This window comes from Caloenas nicobarica, chromosome 1 (assembly GCF_036013445.1).
Source record: "Caloenas nicobarica isolate bCalNic1 chromosome 1, bCalNic1.hap1, whole genome shotgun sequence".
NCBI lineage: Eukaryota > Metazoa > Chordata > Aves > Columbiformes > Columbidae > Caloenas > Caloenas nicobarica.
The window spans coordinates 73493550-73513319 of NC_088245.1; the positions used below are offsets into that span (position 1 = coordinate 73493550).

Genomic DNA, 19770 nt, shown 5'->3' on the forward strand with positions numbered 1-19770 from the left:
AGTGAGCATATCCTGGCTTTATTTCAGGAGAAAATGTCCCACAGCTGAGAATGTAAAGTGGGATAGCAATAGCTCTGAGCAAAATACCAACATCTAATGAAATAGCGCTTAAGTTCTCAACAGCAGGACTATTGCCCCTCCCCTAAATTGCACTGACACTGTTAAACTGCCAATCGAGTAAATGGTGCGGTGAGCTGGTGAATGGAGACATTACCTTATTTTACCATTACGCACAGAGAGCGGAAATGTACTTACAGAACAGCCAACACCGGTATGTTAAGGCATATTACAGCTAGGACGCTGGCACAGACTCCTTCCTTTGTGCTCAAAAAAGAGGATCCAGCCCCTTTTTCCATTGCATCCCACTTTTTTTTCTTCTTCTGTGTTTGCTCCAGCAGAGTGGCACAAGGCGCACAGCTACCTGCGGCTCCAGAGACAGCAATCTGTCTGCTCTTGGGCTGCCTCACAGCAAACAGTCCCAGCGCACACGGAGAGCTGATTCTGTCCCAAAAGCTCCTCAGAAAGTGCCCTATTAACGAGAAGCGTGAAGCAAGTTTGGAGAGAGGGGCATTAAAGGCAAATATTATTGCTGAGTGAAAGCAATCAAAGCACGCTGATGAATACACATGCTGGATTTGCTCACGGAAAATGCCAATTTGACAAATGCTTTGGAGAAACTCACCTGTTTCACTAAAAGTTCTGGAAAAAAGTTATCTAAATAATACATGTGCTCACATAAAGACTATTACCCTGAGGTGCAAAGACTTGGACATATATTCGAAAGAAAAGTGAAGTCATTCTCATTTTTACTATAATAAACTATCCACAAGTACCAAGGAAGTACTTGTTTGTAATCTGATATATTAAGCTGAGTATAGAGGCTGAATAATACCTTTCTGGGCACTGGTAAATACTGAGCTGAAGCCAATTCCACCCCCCCCAGTCCTCCTGAGACATTGCTTCCACCTATACCTAATGTAAAAGGAGTAATAATAATAAAATATGCAACTTGCTTTTAATTCCAAGAAACAACCCAATAAGGAGTCTTATAAAAAACAAAAACCACCAATCAACCAACAAAAACCCAACACCAATGATTAAACTTTTACCAGGACACACTTAATCTAGTACATTATCTATTAGTCTGGCCTCCCTCAAACACCTCATGTCTGAGGAACGTCCCTGCTTCTGAGAATTCATATACTGGAAAAGATTTTTTTATTTTTTTTTAAACCAAATGCCATCAACTCAAATCTCTTCTATTTCATGCAAGGGTGCATTTGTGGCTCCATTTTGTGAAGGAAATATTTCAAAGGGGAAGTGACTGTTGTGTTGGGCCACAGAAAGAGAAAAGCACTTGAGAAGGTCACATTCCTTTTCTTCTTACATGCACATAGACTTCAAACAAAGAGACAGGAACCCACACACTACAAGTTTCATTTAAGGCATGGTAGTACAGACTAGAAGCTGGGGAAACGATAAAGGAAAGAGAGATTTCTGTAGTTTTCAATTGCAGAATAAGATTTATTTAATTATATTTTCTGATATTCATGGCTTGAACAATACAAGAATATGCTCTTGATTTCACTGTACCTTATTTTGATACGCAAGAAAAATAAGCCTAGACATCTGGGTAATAAAGAGGCAGTTTAGCACAGTATAGTCTGTGATCTGCCTTCTGAAAAAATTCACTAAGGTAAAAAATTAGAAGTAGTACAGATTTTGGTTTCCTGTTAAGTCCCTTCAGTTAAGAAGGGAGGGGTAAAATCAAAAGCATCAAAATATTTGGCATCAAAACAGTTTCTAAACAAAAGGTTTGTGAACAGACCCAGCACTTTTTAATCTTTTTCAACCTTAGTTGCCTGCAAGGACTGCTTTCCAAAGATCAACTCTGCTGCTTTTAGAAAGAAAGCCTCAAATCATTAGCTCAGCCTGTTTTGTTCACCCTTGCTTCTGGAGGGAAAAAAAAAAAAAAAAAAAAAAAAAAATCACTAAATCAAAGAGAGAATCAGAGGGCAGAATACCAAATATTTGTACAGAAAGCCACTGAGGTGCAAGTCCGCAGGTCCAGCTGAGACAGCCGGACCTCTGCTCCTGCCCCCAGGCCACCACCCCCCGGCACTGCCGGGCTGCCCCCCAGTCTGCTCCACACCTCCCAGGGCACAGACCACCAAAGCGTGGAGGTGAATCCGGCCGGGACACTTCTCGGGAAACCTCTGCACCTCAGATTCTGTGCGCGTTTTCTTCTCTGCATCAAGCCCAGACCCTAATTTGGTAATGCGATCACCTTAAAACCACCGAGATAAGCGTCTCCTTAGCTGTGAAGTACCTAGCCGGGACGGCTAGTCTGAACCAGCACGGGGCCAGATGTTTCCAGATGGAAATCTCCGTGATGGATTTATGGAGAATGACGTACCAACCGCAGCCGTAAGCCTGTGCGCTCCAGCCTTACTCAACCGCATGAGCTTGCGGCTCCACAAGTGGCAAAGCTGATCTCAGCTGACCCCGACGTGACCTTACTCCACCACTCATAGATTTTCTACCCACGCCAGCCCCAGTGTCTGCCCGATCCCACGATGAGCCAATTCAGGCCCCTAGCCTGCCAGAAACACCTTCCCTTTTTTATGTCCCAGACAGTTCCTTGGCTATGCTGATCACACTATTTTTCTTTCATCTTAAAATTGCTTTTACAAGGAAGAGATAGTACAGATGAATCGCCCATGACCACTGGTCAAATATTAACTGATTAGAGGTCAGAAAACAAACATCCTCAGCTTCTCTCCTTTTTCCAAAAAGTATACCTGATCTGTCAATATTTAACAGTTTCTCCCTTTTCTTTTGTCCTGTAGGCACTACCCTTATCTTTCCCTGTTGCACATTGACTGTGACAGCACACATGAACACAGCCCCTTTTTAGCCAACTCAACCAGTCTTCTGTATCTTATTTATTGAGAGATCAACCTTTTGCATGTCAGTCCTAATGTCACAGTACAAGGCCTCTAACTCACTCCTGTCGATCTACTGCACAGGAAAACTGTTTTAATTCAGATCGTAAATAGCTGATGCAATCAAAACATTAACCCACACCTTTGTAGATGCTTTCCTCCACAAGCTCGAGGCATCAAGGTAGACACAATGCCACAGTTTTCTTTGCACAGGTAAGAGCTATGACATAAAAATAAATCTACTCTTCCCATATTTGTCTCATTGCCTGGCATGAAGGGCTAGGTTGATTCTTCACATTCTTCATCCAAATACAGCTGCAAACATTGACGAGAAAAGCAATTAGATTCAGATACCAATAAAGGCATTTGGCATTTGAAGAATGGGAAGTTTAAAACACCACTACAGCCCAATCATCAGTTGATGTATGAGAGATGATTTTAAGAGGCCCTTTGGAGAAACATACTTCAGGCAAATAGCTTTAACCAGCAGGGCTTTGTTGTTGGTTTTTGTTTCGCTTTTATGTTGTTTGTTTGGTCTTTTAAAAACATTTTTACACTTCTGTTCCAAATTTCTTAAGACATGAAAACCTGTGCCTTTCAAAAAAAAAATATATTGAGAGCAATATATGTAAGAGTTAATTTGGAGAAACTCAAGGCAAACGTCCTGGAAAATCTCTGTCTTCCAGGACCAATAAACCCCAAGTCTCTCTCCACCGCTGCAAGAGTCAGACATAATCGGTATGTTTAAAACAGAAGAATCATGTAAAACAGACTTCCAGCGTTTTAAAAAATGAGTCCAAATCCATTCCTGACAACCGACAGCTCGTCTGCCTCTGCATTTTACATCAGAAGAACTTGCCCATTTTCATCATTTCAAGTCTGTTAATTTCTGTTTCCTGCAGTGCGTTTGACATGTGATACATTGCTTTATTAACATGCTAGTCTTCATTACAGTGCTATGACTTCCATTTCAGTACTGATCAAATTCCATATTTACTACAGTTGGTACAGTTACAACCCAGTGAATACAAGACTTCGGTTTGTATCAAGTTCCTCATCAGCCTCTACAAGTTTCTAAACTTTTAGCAAACAGACTTTGAATTACTTCACATGTCCATTTCAACATGCAGTGACAGTCGATGCCTACCCCTTCCCATCAGCAATACACCTCTGCATATCTGTGAAATTGTTATATGCAGAACAGGACTGCGTAAGCCTTATTTCTTCCAAACTTAAAAAAAGCAACAGGGAAAAAAAACCACACAAAAAACCAAACAAAACCACAACCACCACCACAATAGCACATGGGAGCAAAAATCTAACTTAAGATTATTTTAATTAGAGTTTTGTAGTAGCAGGGTCTTTCACATAGATGGTATATTCACACAAATACCCCACAGCAGCAGATAATTTTTAACAGCAAGACACCTAAAACCCCTGTTGTTTGAAGCAGTACCACAGCAACAGTTTACAAGGTCACAGGGAACAGCAATCTCTTTTATAGCAGAAGAAACACATTTTTGCACAAAGCTTCACTAGTAACTGTCAATAGCTTTGTTTGTTCTTCACAAAAATACCAGCAGATGCTCCCAATATTCAGATATTAAAGACAGAACACTTGACAACTAAGCAAGGACAGACGGAAACATCACATTTATCTCCTAACACCAGACAGCACGTAGACAGCACATTATGGAAGATTGAAATAAATTAATGACATTTCATTCTTTTTGTTGGTCATTCGATAAGACGCTGTAAGTATCACATAATACATGCACACAACTTGTCCAAGTCAGGATCCTAGTTTAGACTCACAGTACAGAAATATAAATAATAAAGACCATCAAACCAGTCATCTGGACCCTTGAAATGGTTTGCAACTTGAGACCAATCTAATACATAAAATAAAGACTGATTTTTATCTCGTGTTGTCTTTATTAGCAAACGAAGCAAGCAAACGCCAACTGCCTGCAGTGATCCCCACTCCTAGGAAACTGCATTTGTTACTGGGCTTTGTATTTTACTGGTAAGATGTCAAAGGCAACATGGATAAAAACCCCATGGGTTTGCACTTCTTGTAACTTCTGTGCTTTCAGGTTGAGGCAGGAGGCCAAACAGCCCACAGAATTTCAAGTCACAGCCAAATCCCTGTCCTCTCCAAAGCATGGTCCTGCAGCACCTCATGTGTTAGGTTGGCCAAAGTGAATCCACGCTGGCACCTCAAGTCTCTGGACCACCCTGTGTTGGCAAAAAGCAGAGGTGCAGTCAGTTCCATTTTAAAGCTCCGCTGGGCTCTTGGCTCCAAAGACAACAAAGCTCTGCAAAGTTTAGATTCGTCTCTGATAAAACAGCAATTTTGTTTCTGCCACCACACACCTATACATCCAAGCACACTTTAGAGCTTGGGAATTATTTCAGTTAACCAAAAAAAAAAAATCTATGCAAATGTTCAAGAAAATAAATGAAGCCTCTAATCTTAATGACTAATGCATGCTTCCTTACTACCTTCTCTACCACAGAATCTAATAAATCAGAAGGATAACCAAGGAAATGTGGAACAGTGGAGGTTTTCAAACTATTGCAATGAAAGCCACTCAGACACCATCTAAATTGCCTCAAATTTCAGTTTATGCTAAAACTGGTGATGAGACCCCTCAATGGGAGGCAATAAAAAGCAATAAGGTAGGTATTCTACTCTAAGTCATCTTGTTACTACAAATCTATAAATGCAAACATGTACTTCCATTCCAATCATTTGCTTTTTGCCACTTCCATATCACAGAAAATGAGATTTAATCTCAGAGGAGGTAAAGCAGCATGCATTCCTTAGGAAGTTCCATCTCCAGAATCTCTTCCACTTCCTATAACAGAAAAAAATTCTGTTTACTGAGATGAAACCAAGAGACCTAAAGATTAAAACGAAAATCAAAGCTTTCTCTTTAGGTTCAGGCTTTGTTTAGTTGACAGAAATTCCCCAAGACTTCTATTACGAAGGATGAGACTTGATAAAAAGCCCCGATCCAGTCCTTGCAAAGAGAGATCAGCCAGCAACAAGAGTGCCAGCAGTGCCTTTCCAGCAGTTTTATTTGTGGTTGGTATCATTTTAAAACACAAGCAATTTTATTTAAAACTTGTGAAACATATCACCAGGATAATATGCACCACTCATCTGTCTCCTGCACACCGCACCACCATCTTAGTCTCACCAAGAACTATAAGCGAAGGGTTACTCACCAAAACACAGCCAGATGAAAGTTATAACGTGTTTTCAAGTGTGTTGATCACTATGACTTTTAATGCCCTGATCCGTTAAGAAGATCCACTTTCCAGGGAGCTCTCTGGAAACATCCCATTCACACACTGCCACAACTGCAAGTGTCAGCTTCCAGTTACACGCAAGGAGCACAGAGAAGGTGCAGTAGACCAAGGCACAGGGGGCAGGGCCAGTCACAGGAGCATCCTGTCCTTGAAGGATTGCCCGCACATACAGCAAAAAAAATCCACCACAAAAAAAGACATATCACAGTAAAAACCTAGTAGCAAGAGATGATCATTTTTCTGAGCCAGGTGATATCTGAAGAAGTAAGAGATCCTTCAGGAGAAGTGTCTTCCTCAGCACTTCTGGTTTAATTTGAAACATGGCTTCCAATCCCTCATAGGTGGCACGTGGTTTTAGAAAGAGTTTGTAGAAACAATGAATTTTAAATTATGAAAGTCAAGACTCCGGTAATTTTATACCAACGTCTGAGTGATGAAGAAGTGTATCTTGCCAGCAATCTCACTTTGAGCAGTGAGATCACGGGGAGGAGAACACACACAAGCAATTTTGCATGGTGTCTCACTGAAAGCAAGTTTAGGCAAACATAAAAGTTGCCTATACTAGCATTTTAATTTTAAAAAACCAGTTATATGCAAATAGGTTACAGCCTCAAGTTCCTGGTGAGCACTACCACCTTCCCGAGCACTAAAAGGTTTGGACAGCATATGGTGAAGGACATTGCTCTCCAGTTGATGTCCAGATGTTTTGGTATACACCTCCCATTAACGCATTAATGAAAAGAGACTCACATAAATCCCTTGCAAAGTCAAAGGGTTTTTACTGACATGATAGACTGGAGACAAGATAGCTTCATGATATTTGCAAGGCAGAGATGAAGGTTCAAGCCATTCACCTTCCACACCCCCTTTCCTAAGGAATAACTTGAGAACTGGCAAAGCACTGGATTTTAAGATGAATAGTCATATCTGATCAATACAAAGATTCTCCCCAAACAAATGTGTTCATTTGTGTGAGATCAGCTGTATCCCACACACTAGGAAGGTGGGGTAAAAGTCCAGAATTTTAGGCCATCACTTAATAGATGCATAATTTCTTCCCCTTTTCTCCTTTCTCATTTCACCTCTCTCCCTTTGCCCAATAGCTAAAGGGTTTCAGTTCATACCATGTTGTGCACTCCGGCAGCAACACTGGTTTGTAGGGCTGGTGATGAACTGGAAAGAAGATCCGATTGAGCTGAACATTTGGGTGAGGAAGGAGAGGGTGTTGCAATCATTTTCTAGACACATCAGTTCCCCAGTTCCATTCCCTGTGTTGGATGAGCATTTTTCCCAGCACAGTGGGCCACTGGGGAAAAACTTACCATGCATCAGTGTCTTAGGATGAGAACACCTCAGTGTTCAACACATCTATGATCAAAACAGAGTTGCCAAGAAAATACTATTAAACTCCACATTACAGATGGTGAACTGAGGTGAGGATCAACAGCTGTGGACAGGAGCTGAATCTCAAGAGCTTCCATCTGAATTACTGCTGATTTATACTTTCACTTTCTGACCACACACGCACTTAGAAAACCCCCAGCATCAACAACTGAAAATAAGTGGCGCACGAGATTTTTATTTTTCAAGATCATTAAGACTTCTGAAAGACTTTCAGGAGATCTCTGCACCATCTCCTCCTCACAAACCAGGACTGTTTCAGGCTGCAGTCACCTCTCGGTTAAGCACTGTGTGGCTCAGCTCACAGGTCCAGCTGGCACCAAGCCCAGCTTGCCAGCAAGGCCACCAAGACCTTGGTCACTTGGTACGATGAATGCGACTAGAACACAAATGTTCACGAAAAGAGCTTGAAAAGAAAGCAGTTTCCAACGCACTGTTTCAGCAAGGTTTCCAGCCCATTGCAGTCACATCTATTACTCCTTTTGTATTCCAGTGACACCCTGTGGCAGTTCCGTAGACTGCAGTCGCCACAAGCCTCAATAGTTACATTAACAAAGGACTACAGGAATAAGGAGTAGCGAATCAGAAAACCGAGAAAGGACATTGCAGCACTGAGTCAAAGGACAGCTGTACAAGAGAAAGCTGTGCATTTCATGTCCCAGGAGTAATGAGGAGAGTTACTTACTAGCAGCCTGTGACACTGTCCCCTTGACTCCCGGCCACCGGTCAGGGGGCAGATGCAAAGGCTGCACTCCTCCTGCTGTGACACCTTTCCCTTGGGCACAACACATCATTGCCAGGCTGATATAATGTGGTGGAAAGGACCCAGTTCTATTGACTCAGCTTCTCGGGTCTTCTACTGCAGCACTGAACTGCAGTCTGCACTAAGACATTTCTGTCTCTGCAAGTTACACAAGTGCCTTCTAAGGGATATCCCAACTGTAGCAATTAGAGGACGGCAGCCTGTGGCCATAGAGTCTCAATTTTCACTCCATTAGAACACTCACCTATCACTTCAAAAGTATCATTTCTACATGCACCAGCTACTGAAAGGAAAAAAAACCACACACAAGTGAATTCAAACTGCAGTCTAGTATTCATACTGTTTGCTCTTAACCTGGTAAAAAAAATATCTCTCCTAACAACCTGTGCACTTACTTTTGCCCTTCAACTCTTCACCAAAGTGAAAAAACATTGGATATAGCACCTCAAACCAGCCCAAATACTCTAATACAAGAGTCAATCAGGCAGGAGATATCACACTGCATGACATTTTACATTTAATGAACACATCAAGGCCAACCAGGGCATTACATGTGTCTTTGAAATTATGGGCTAGAGTCACAGTTAGTAAACATTTTGGAATGTGACAGACATAGACATGAGCAACACAGGTAAAAGTATCCAGGGAACTTAACCACTCACGCACACACAAGAAGAAACCTTAAACAAAAACTCCACAAGCATCTAAGACATCAGCCCACAAAAGGCACTCATCACTGCAGGACAATCTTCAGAACTTCTCGAGTGTCTTAAGATTGCTGGAAATTACAGAGTTTCCACCATTAAAAAAAAAAAAATCTCCCCAAGCACTAAAATCCTGCTACAGAGTATGCCAAGGATGACCACAGCTTTATGGAGGCTGAGTAGCGTCTCAGCAGCAGCCCTTTCATGCCGAAGGCTGTCCAGAGTCCCTTAGCTCAGCATGCATGGCCAAGGAATAGCCGAGAGGAAGGTGGATAAATAAAAGGGATAGTGGGGAGCTAGAGTGAACAAGATAGTGGGGGGATCCTGGTCTCCAGTTCTTTTTCCTGAACTACAAGTGCGCCTTCTGCCTTAAGGTTCCTTAACATAGAGTGCATAAACAGTCAAGTGAGCCCGAAACCCCTAGGGATGTCCCCATCTTCTGAACAAACAAGTCCTTTGCAGATCTAGCTTAAGGGTGTGAGGGTGGAGGGGCTGTCAAGTCTATCCACCTCATCGTGCAACCTTCTTCACTGTCTCCAGAACACGCTTGTTACTGTTAAAGTTCAAACATCAATGTCAACGCTGTACCATACCAACTTAAACTATATAGAAACGCATACTATTCTGGGACAGACAAAAAAATTAAATCTTTGCTCTGCTGAAACCGACAGCTTTGCCCTCGTCCTCGGCAAAGTCACAATTTCACCTTGAACATACATAACTGAAACAAACCATTGCTTCACAGCGTGTGCATCTGCTCCTGCTCCTTCTCCTTGACTGATGTAGTCCCTTCTCTGACCACTGCCTCAGGATAACGTTGGCTTCCAAGTTCAGCTGTATGGCACACGGGCAGAGTGGTGCTTATGTACTAATACAACACACAACAATTCCACTTCCTGCTAAACATTACTACTAGTAATTGTGTTACTATAGCAACTTGAAAAGCGGTATCTCCAGCAGATCATCTGCATATCTGCATTCAATACATAATCTGCAATTGTGCATCTTCTGGTTTACATGTGCAAGGGTGCTGACAACTAAGCCGAACATACCATGACCAGCCCCACAAGGAAAATAGAAGGAATATTACAAAATTCAGTATGTCAGTGTTCACTGTTCAAGCCAAATGAACCACTCCTATTTTCCTTTTTGTTAAGCTGCCCTAAAAAAGAAATAGAGGCAGATCAAATTTGATTCTAAACTTCAAGGTTTTATAACAATGAGCTTGCTGACCTGTGCTTTATTGCTTGGCTGTTGATTTCATCTTACACAGTTATACAGAGAGAACATGGTTAAGCTAAGCTCCCACCACACTGCTTTGATAACAAGGTTTAGGGCTTGAGCAGACTTGCTTCTTCACTTCTACCTTAATAACCTTTTTTCTTTATATAACTTTAGTAAGTCAAATTAGAAAAAGGGGGTATTACCTACATATACAGCTTTCTGGAGTCTGCTTTTTATTCTGCTAACAGTGAAATATTTATTCTGCTGGCAGGGAAATAAAGACAAGAGCAAAGCTTTTGAATGATGTGACATTACAGAAAGTGCAGTTAACTGCAGGCAGGCAGTACATACAGAAGTATCCACTCATCTCTTACCTTGACCATGGTATTTAACCGAATCAGCAACCACAGGAAAAAAAAAAATCAAGAACTAGGACTTGGAGTGTAAGAACTCGCACTGTTCCTATTGGTTAATCATAATCTCAATAAATGGACTGTCTTAAAACCAAATAATCTTCTGGACTTAGATAAACTTATTAACTCCTATAAAGCCTCAGATCAAACAGAGTCATTTTTCAAAAGCAATCCATTGCAACACTGCTGCTGGTCTAATAGCAAGACACAAGCATTCCAGAAATGGCCACCAGCCAAGCAAAAGAACATTAACAGGAGACCAAGCAGAATCACAAGAAGTACACTTTACATGTACAGTTTCTATGTACAGAAAATACATACCATATATATACATCATTTGTAGGTAGAGTATACACATAATAGATCTAGCATATATGTATAGTATATGCACACACACACAAACATATAAAAATATATTTTAAAGCAAACTATATTCAAAGTTAAGACATATATTGGTAGGTACAATTTAGAAAAAAAAATCTGGCGGCAAATGAGCATGTTGATGCATCTTCGGTCTTTCATTCATGGTGCGGGAGCTGAAAAAAATATCTATATTTAAAAGAAATGTCCTGCCACCGCACACAACTACAAGTCAGTACTGGAGATGAACGCGGTTTAAACAGCATAGTGTGCTTGCCCGATGCTTTCCATCAGTCAGCCACTCACCCACTGGGACGTGTAAAGCTCACTGGTCTTTGCTGGGAATGCACCTGTAAGAAAATGTGTCAAGCTACACGGCCATAGAATAGGGCCTTTGGGCCAAAGCACGTAGAGTTTGTGGGTTTTTTTGAGGACGGAGGTAGGAGTCGTGAGGATGCAGAGAATATCTCACAAGCATTTTAGACTTCTTTCCTTCTTGCTTTCTGTTGACAGTTTCATAGATTCCTAATGGCAGAACTACCCCAGAGGTAACGGCAAAGTGACCTTTGGCACACCTAGCTCATTTCCTTATCATTAATTTTAGATTTTCAACACTAGAATATAGGGAAGTAAGCCTTCTTTATAACTGAAGTGACCGCTGACAATGACAATAAAGAAAACTGTAATATTTATAAACAGAGAGATTCCTTATTAAAATGCTGTTTCAAATACGTAATTACCAGTCACCTTTTCCTCCAACATGGCAAACATTTCTCATTAAGAGCCAGCTCTTTTGTTTCAGCACCCATGGCCTTTCCCTGAGCATCTCTTATCTGAACACGTCTATATTGCTCATTGCCATCATAAGTAAAGACACTAAAATTTTCTGTCCGTGTGTCAGAGTTCCCCTCAGGAATATACAGTCACCACTCCAAGATCCCATCCCTTCCCTCATCAGCAAATGCTGCAGTCCCTGCATGACAGACACATTGTGCTGGTTTGAAAATGGGTTAATTTTCTTCATATATTTAGGAAACTTTCTTTTCCATAGCTAGTATGCTCATTATTTGGACTTAGTTTAAGAACAAGAGATAACACCCCAGCACAGAGTTAATGTTTTTAATTGCTCTGGTTTGAGAGCCAAGGACGTTCTGAGCACTCGAAGCAGGGCATGAATGAGGCAGAGCTTGACTGACATCCAGACTGAGCAATAAGAGTATTCCATCCCATTAGCGTCATGCTAATTATTTAAGGACTCAGGGCCTTCTGGTTTTCTGGCTCTCCCACTCTTCTCTCTCATTCTCGCTCTTGCTTGCTCTGGGGCGCAGCCGAGGGGAGTTTGGATCGGGAGTTATAGTTCGGCCTTTTGTCGATTTGCAGAGGCCTCTGAGCCTTTCTGCCCTTTTTCCCTCTTTCTTCTCTCTTTGCGACCAGGTGCTGTTTCCTGGGACTGGCTGCTCAGCATGTTTATGAGGAATTGCCTTGAGTATCTTTTTTATATATATATATATATATTTACTAGTGTATTAGTATTTTGTTATGTTATTAAACTGTGTTTATCTCAATCCAAGTTTCTCCCTTCCCTTTTGATTCTCTCCTCTATTGGGGGCAGGGGGGAGAGTTAGCAGCGATCGTGGTTGTATTGCTAGCTCAGGTTAAGCCACGACACACATCCTAGGCACAATCTTCTTGTTTCTTTACATTCAAGCATCCAACGTAGCAGTTCCTATCTAGTAAACACAGATACTTCATGTTATTAATGGCTGGAAGAATACAGCAAAAGTGAAAAGAGCAGGAGGTATCACAGCAGCCAGTGAAAAAGGAGAAAACCAAATGGCACCAGAGCAGGGCTTTCATTAGGTCACACTCTTTCTCCAACCCTATCCAGCCTATACAGGGTAGACTCACCTTTCAGACTTCAGTCCGCTGAATAACACTGTTGCAGTGTCCCTACAGGAGCTGTCTTGGGGACTAATCACCCCAAATATCTACTTAAACACACTTAGATACATCCTAGTCACATGTTTCTAACAGGAACATTTCTTTTCATGTAATTGTCACTGATATAAAACATCGGGTTCAACAGAGGGAGATGAATCAGAGAAGATACCCACATAGCACACCAAACTGGGAAGGCAGGAAGAGAAATTTCACTGGCCCTTCAGTCACAGGCTCAACTAACTCTTTCAAGTAAGTCTTAACTTACAGGCAATACAATAATGCTGAATAAAAGTACACAAACATGAGGGAGAGAGGGAGAAGAAGAAGAAAAAAAATCTACCCAGGTTTAGATGTCTGAAGTCATTCACGGACTCAAAAAACCCCACACTAACAACAAACAAATTTTTAAAAATTTTAAAAATAAAAATGAAACACACAACAAACCACACACAGATGTGCCGTAAGTACTTTCTCTTGTCCTAGAAAGGTTCATTGGCAACATTCCAGTAAAGCACACTAGGTCCTATACCTTGGAAATCAGATGCATCTGACTGGTAATCTCCTCTTGGCATAAAGAGATTACACCTTCATTTGCGTTTCACTTTAACCAGTTAACGGCGATTTCAAGGTACGCTGGCCAACACACAGGTACTCCTCCTCAAAGCGCATGGCAAGTCTGTAAGCCGGGACATGGTCCTGCTCCCTTTCTCAGAACTAATCAGTCAAGGAAAGTAAGAGTGTTAATCTCAACCCATTTTAATTTGACTTTTAACAGATACACAAATCACAGTTTTTGTTCCCGCTACCAAGCTCCTAACATCTTGGTTGCCTTAGGTCTTGCTGACCTTGGCACAGAATAGGAATTATATTTGTAGCCGGATGACTAGTTCTCAAACAGTTTCTCCTATACTATTAACATGCACCAACAGGTCCTTTACATATATCATATCCGTCGTTTTTGTTTACCATAACACTCCACTGCTACAAGAAAGACAGACCTCTATCTTTCTTGAGGCTTGAGAGAGATGCTGATGCCCTCTGAAAGAATGCAGTGAGCATTCTGTTTCCACAACACAAACTTAAAACCTAAACATCCTTTTCAAAAGCTTTTGGGAAGCTTTGTAATAACGTTTAATTCCTTACCATACCCATCTTTAATTACGAAGAAAAATTGCACAGAAAAAAAAAAATGAAAAGAAAATGACCACCACTGAATATTCACCCTTTGCTTTTCAACCCTGTTCACTGCTTCCTCACTTAACTGCGGTCGTAATGCTTACTAATTTAACACTCTTGTTTTCAGGGTGGCCTGCCTGTTGGTAAAAATGCTCTAACCACACTTTGCCAAGTGGATCCCACCTCATGACAGCAGTCCTCAATCCTCAAAAAGGATCCCCTGGTCATAAAAGCCAAATCCTGGGTCAGAGATAATACTTTACAGATCCAGTAAGAGCCTTTCTGAGAGAAATCTCACACTGTACTACCTTAACCACCTTCCATAGTCACAACCACAATAAAACCCCGCATTTTTAGGGTTATTCCAAACGTCTTCATAAGATAGGCTGCTTGTTCATAAGCTACAAAAGTATCACCATTTTGGACTACTCGGAGGAGATGACTTTGATTTTATACACAGCTGGCAGTGACTTCATGCTATGAAAAGACTGCAAGATGCAGGGACACTGAACAGACAGAAGCCTCATTTTCATGCAAATACCCTCAGAAAGCCACATAAAGGAAAGAAACAGTACATCACATTTTGTTCTGTATTGTGCACAAAAAGGTCTCTACAGGGAATGCTTGCAACCAGGGAGAAGGTTGGAGACTTCCTCTGTTGCTCCCAGGAGTCTAGATTATACACTTCTCCCTTACTTAAAAAAAAAAAAAAAAAAAAAAAAGAACAACACACAACAACTCTTGTTTCATCAAACAGTGAAGCTCTCTGCTAGCATTTTTACTGGAAAACGTTTTTGCTTTCAGGGAAAAAAAAGTATGCATACACAACCTCTTTGTACCCCATATATATAGCAGTTTCTGAAGAATAACAATCAGGCACTTCACTCCCAGGGGTACTCCCTAAGAGTAGTTTTCCTTTTCTCTCAGTTTTGGTGGGATTGGGATTTGATGTTTACAAATGGCAATAACAGGTGTCCGCTGGAACGCTTTCCTAACCCCACTGTAACAAGGACACTCTCCCTTTTCTGTCCACATTAATATGGCGCCGAATAAGATATTTTCTGGCATTAAAAAAAAGACACTTAAGTCCTTGATTCACCACAGTAGGTGCTACACAACTACTTCAGGACAGTAGCATCTATGCCACTAAATGGCTACATCCGACAGGTTCAAACACTGGAATTGGCAGATGCTCAAACGCTGACCTCTCAAACACTGCTTATTATGCACGCTCAGTAACAACAACCACACTGAAGAAGGCAAACATTATTCAGAAGGACTCCACGCAATCATTGCTGTAACTCTGAGGTGCATTTTTTGCTGTAGAAGGAAAACCTAGTATCAAAGATGTAATGGACACGACACCGGCATTTTCTTCTGTCCAAAGGTGTACACCAAAGATGTCCAGCTTCATTGTTCGCAAGCTCAACTCATTATGGCTAGGAGAGACGAGTGCTTTGGCTCTTAAGTGCTTTGTCTCTCATGAACATGCAGTCTCTTCACGATCATGTGCTTTCCCTGTCCATCAATTTAACTACTAGGCTTCTTCTGAGACTTAAAACCAAAATAAAACCCCTTGGCTTTGTTTAGCCAGGGAGAAACTGGAAAGAATGATGAAGCTTACAAGGGCTATGAGTTCATATCTTCAGTTTTCCAAGCTGGTAGATCACAAGACACAAGTTTTTAGGATGAGCTCCTAAAAGATCTCTAGTATCCTTCTTCATCCCTCCCAGGAACACGATCTTGTACGTGAAGAATATAGAGAAGAGACAAGAGACCCATCCAAAACAACAGCTTCTTGAGCGGGCCTGTGACAGATCTGGGGTCTCAGAGTCAGCTCACTCAACAGACCACACTGCTTTCTGTAGTGAACACAAGTATGACCGCCCTGTTGCTCAAGCGGTTAACAAGTATTAGAGGCTGAAAAAGCTGTTCACAGAAGTGAACGTGATTAAGCATGCAATACTGCCGAGCAGTCACCAGATGTCACCACATCTCAAGAGGCTGGTAAGGAAAGTCTTAGCAGGCCAAGTGACAGCAACAGAAAAGGTTTCTGTCACACATACACAGCTTCAGTAAGTAAGTAAGACCAGAAAAAGCAACTCAGTGACCAAGACAGCTCCCCATCAAACACCACATGGATGTTTAGGACTTAAAGGACCTGCACTGGCCATCTAAGGCAGCACCTTCCAGCCTTTCTATCTCAGCCACATGGCTGCTGCTCTCTCTTCTCTCACTTCCCACCTCAAGTCCTGTATCCTTGCTCCTCAACCACCCACACAGGAACACTGCCTCTGGAAGCGATCACCAGCTCCACTTGCCAGGACTTCCACAGCTCTTGTGAAAAACATGTTTGTTCACCACGGTTCAAGGCTGGGTGGAACTGAAACTCTTCGTCATCGTGCTCTTATGAACACACAACCACCTCCATTAACGCATCTGCTAAATTTGGTCTCTCAGATTAAAACTTCCTGATTTCCTTTGTGGATTTGGGTTCCAGTATTTACATTTACTGCCCCTGGCGAGATCTTCACTCTGTTTGTCATACAAGGCAGGACTCAGGCAAAGCACATTCTGCCCACAGGTAACGACCCAGCCTGCTGATGACACAAATGCTGCACCAACATCAGAAATCTTACAGTCCATTCTACGATGGCAGTGAAAGTGTCAGTAATAAACCAAATAGAGATTTCTGCATCACATTCTGTAAAGTCTGGGGTTTTTTTTAATTGTATAACTAACACACACTCTCCTTGGTCAAGAGGGACTGCAGTACCAGCCCCAAAAATATCCATGTTTGCTTTTCTCCAATTTAGCGGCCCATCTTTCTGCCCCTTCTGCTGGAAACAGCAGCCAACGCTGCACACATCCAGACCCCCAACTAACAGTACTCAAAAGAATGCCAAATATTTGGCCCATTGGGATACTGTAGCATCCACAAGTTCTAGTCATGTTCCGGGTCACACACACAAAAAAGTAGTAAAGAGTTTCTGTCCAAAAAGTGACATTACATCACCTCTAGTGATGACTGCAAGGCAAAGTGGCTGCCGTATCTTCCCAGCAGCCATGCATCAATCAGTGATGCTCAGACCAGGAGTGCCTAAACCCACAGCTGTACAAGACCACATCATTTCTTCCAGCAGTAGGGAGGGCTAAACATCCCAGCTCCTTCCTTTCTGTCACAGGAGGCCTACAAGGCACGAGCAAGTGCTGCAGTCAATGTACGCAAGCACAGTACGCCTTGAATTTAAACCAAAAAAAAAAAAAAATTGGCTCACTGAGTGTGCACTACACAGCATAGTCACACAAGTTTGCTGACCCACACTGTTGCAGGCAGAGGAGCCCAGGAGCAGGCTGCTTTTACCAGATCAATTGGAGCAGGCTGCTCCAGACATCTTCCTTCCTATGGGACCTTCAGATACTAAGGACTCTGCACAGTGTAGCAAGAGGTAGCTAGAAGCCAGGCCACAAAAAACACACAAACAGTTTTTGGTAAACTGTTGGCTTGACAACTCTGATTTAAATCTTCACTTCCCTTTGAACAGAATAGAAGGAACGAAGAAAGAGCGCAGGGGAAGAAAAACAAACGGGAGGAAAAGAAACAAAGAAAGAAAGGGAGAGAGACACAGCTGGAATTTAAGAGGTCCACTGATATAAAGCGATGTTGTAAACACATGGCTTAAGAACCCATGCAAGCCTCAGTCCACACATCCTACCCCCAAAAACATGAAAAAAATCTCCTCCAGGTTGGAAACACCAACAAGAAATCTTGATTTCAAGCAACTGAATCAATACACAGGTAGCTATGACTCCAAGATAGTAACACACAGATGTTTTGTAGAGCTTAGAGCAAAACTGGAGACTGATAGCCATTATATATTAGAACGTAACAACAGCATCTCGCAACAACCAGTGGAACACAGTAAGCTGGCATGCTTGGAGCAGTGCTGCCTCCACAGTAAATGGTTCCACTGCAGAGAACATTACTAGCACACATCTAAACCAGTTCACCCACTGTGCAGAAGGCTAGGAATAATTACAAAAGAACAAAACACAGGTTTGAAACAAGCGGGGCAGGGAAAATATGGACAGAATCACAGAATCACACAGAATCACAGAGAAGGGACCTCGAAAGATCATCTAGTCCAATCCCCCGCCGGAGCAGGAGCACCCAGATGAGGCTGCACAGGAAGGCGTCCAGGCGGGTTTTGAACGTCTCTAGAGAAGGAGACTCCACAGCCTCCCTGGGCAGCCTGTTCCAGTGTTCTGTCACCCTCACTGAGAAGAAGTTTCTTCTCAAATTTAAGTGGAACCTCCTGTGTTCCAGCTTGAACCCATTACCCCTTGTCCTATAATTGGTTGTCACCGAGAAGAGCCTGGCTCCATCCTCGTGACACTCACCCTTTATATATTTATAAACATTCACGAGGTCTCCCCTCAGTCTCCTCTTCTCCAAGCTAAAGAGACCCAGCTCCCTCAGTCTGAACTTTAGTAGGAACCTTGGGATACACAAAGCACACATTCCATCAGGTAGAAAAAAAAAGAAGGGCCTTTGAAAACAGAGGAAGAACAATCGTTTACCTTTCAAAAGGGGCTGAAAAGTTGGAATTTCCTGCAGTTTTATGACGTCTGGATCATTGCTGACATTGCGGGAGGACTGTGTTCCTGGGGCTACCACCACAATGTCGTCCATTTTTGCTCGTTGCTTGGCTGGCGATGGATGTGCTGGAAAGACAGGGGAGGGAAAGGGAACTATCTAATTAATAAGCTAATTCCACCAGAATTCAACCCTAAGTGGATGCTACACGTACATTTTCTATAGTATAAACACATTACCGAGATCACCGAAGCACCGCATGCTCCCCGCTCACCCTTTCTCTTGAGAACGTATTACGTTCAGCAAAGCTTTTCCACAATGACGTAGCTGCTGATTTTGAAACACCTGCACCCCTGCCACCCCCCTCACCACCCTGCCCCGAGCTCTGCATCCCGCTCCCTCACCCCGACAGCAGGAGATGGGCCCTCCCCTGGGCTCCGGGGCGCACCCACCTCGCCGGCCCTGCCTCCCCCTGCCCGGCTGCTGCCCCCAGCGCCCCCCGAGCGGGCCCGGCGCGCTGGGGAAGGGCCGGGCGCCGCCAGCTGCTGCCTCGCCAAGAAGAACCGCTCCCTTCTCCGCAGCAGCCGCCTCCCCCGCTCCCGCTGCGCCAGGCCCCTGCAGCGGGGCGCCGCCAGGGGACCCCGCTCCCGCAGCCACCCCCGCCTCGCCACAGGCACCCGGGAGCCCCGCTCCCGCCGCCCTCGCCTTGTCGCCCGCCGCCCGCCAACGCGCGGTGCCCTCCCGTCCCGCCTCCCAGGCCGGCGAGCACCGACCTGAGGCGCTGGGCTCGCCAGGGCGGCTCTCGGCCTCGCCACTCTGCTCCGCTCCCATGGCGGCGGCGGCGACGCCGCCAGCCTCCGCCTCTTCCCTCTGCTGCAGCGCGGGGGGCAGCGCCGCTCCCGCGGCCGCCGCGGCCGCCCAGGCTTCC

The 19770-nt window shown here is 43.2% G+C and overlaps 1 protein-coding gene across 1 annotated transcript in view; it reads right to left on the minus strand.

The window, feature by feature from the left end:
* Positions 1–19770, minus strand: part of BORCS5 (BLOC-1 related complex subunit 5) — a 73921-nt gene extending 54151 nt beyond the window's left edge. The window contains exons 1-2 of the mRNA XM_065658707.1: positions 19616–19770; positions 18827–18970 (exon numbers count right to left, since the gene is read on the minus strand). Coding sequence (XP_065514779.1) covers positions 18827–18970; positions 19616–19673 — 202 coding nt within the window. The 5' untranslated portion in view covers positions 19674–19770. The remainder of the gene's footprint in view (positions 1–18826; positions 18971–19615) is intronic.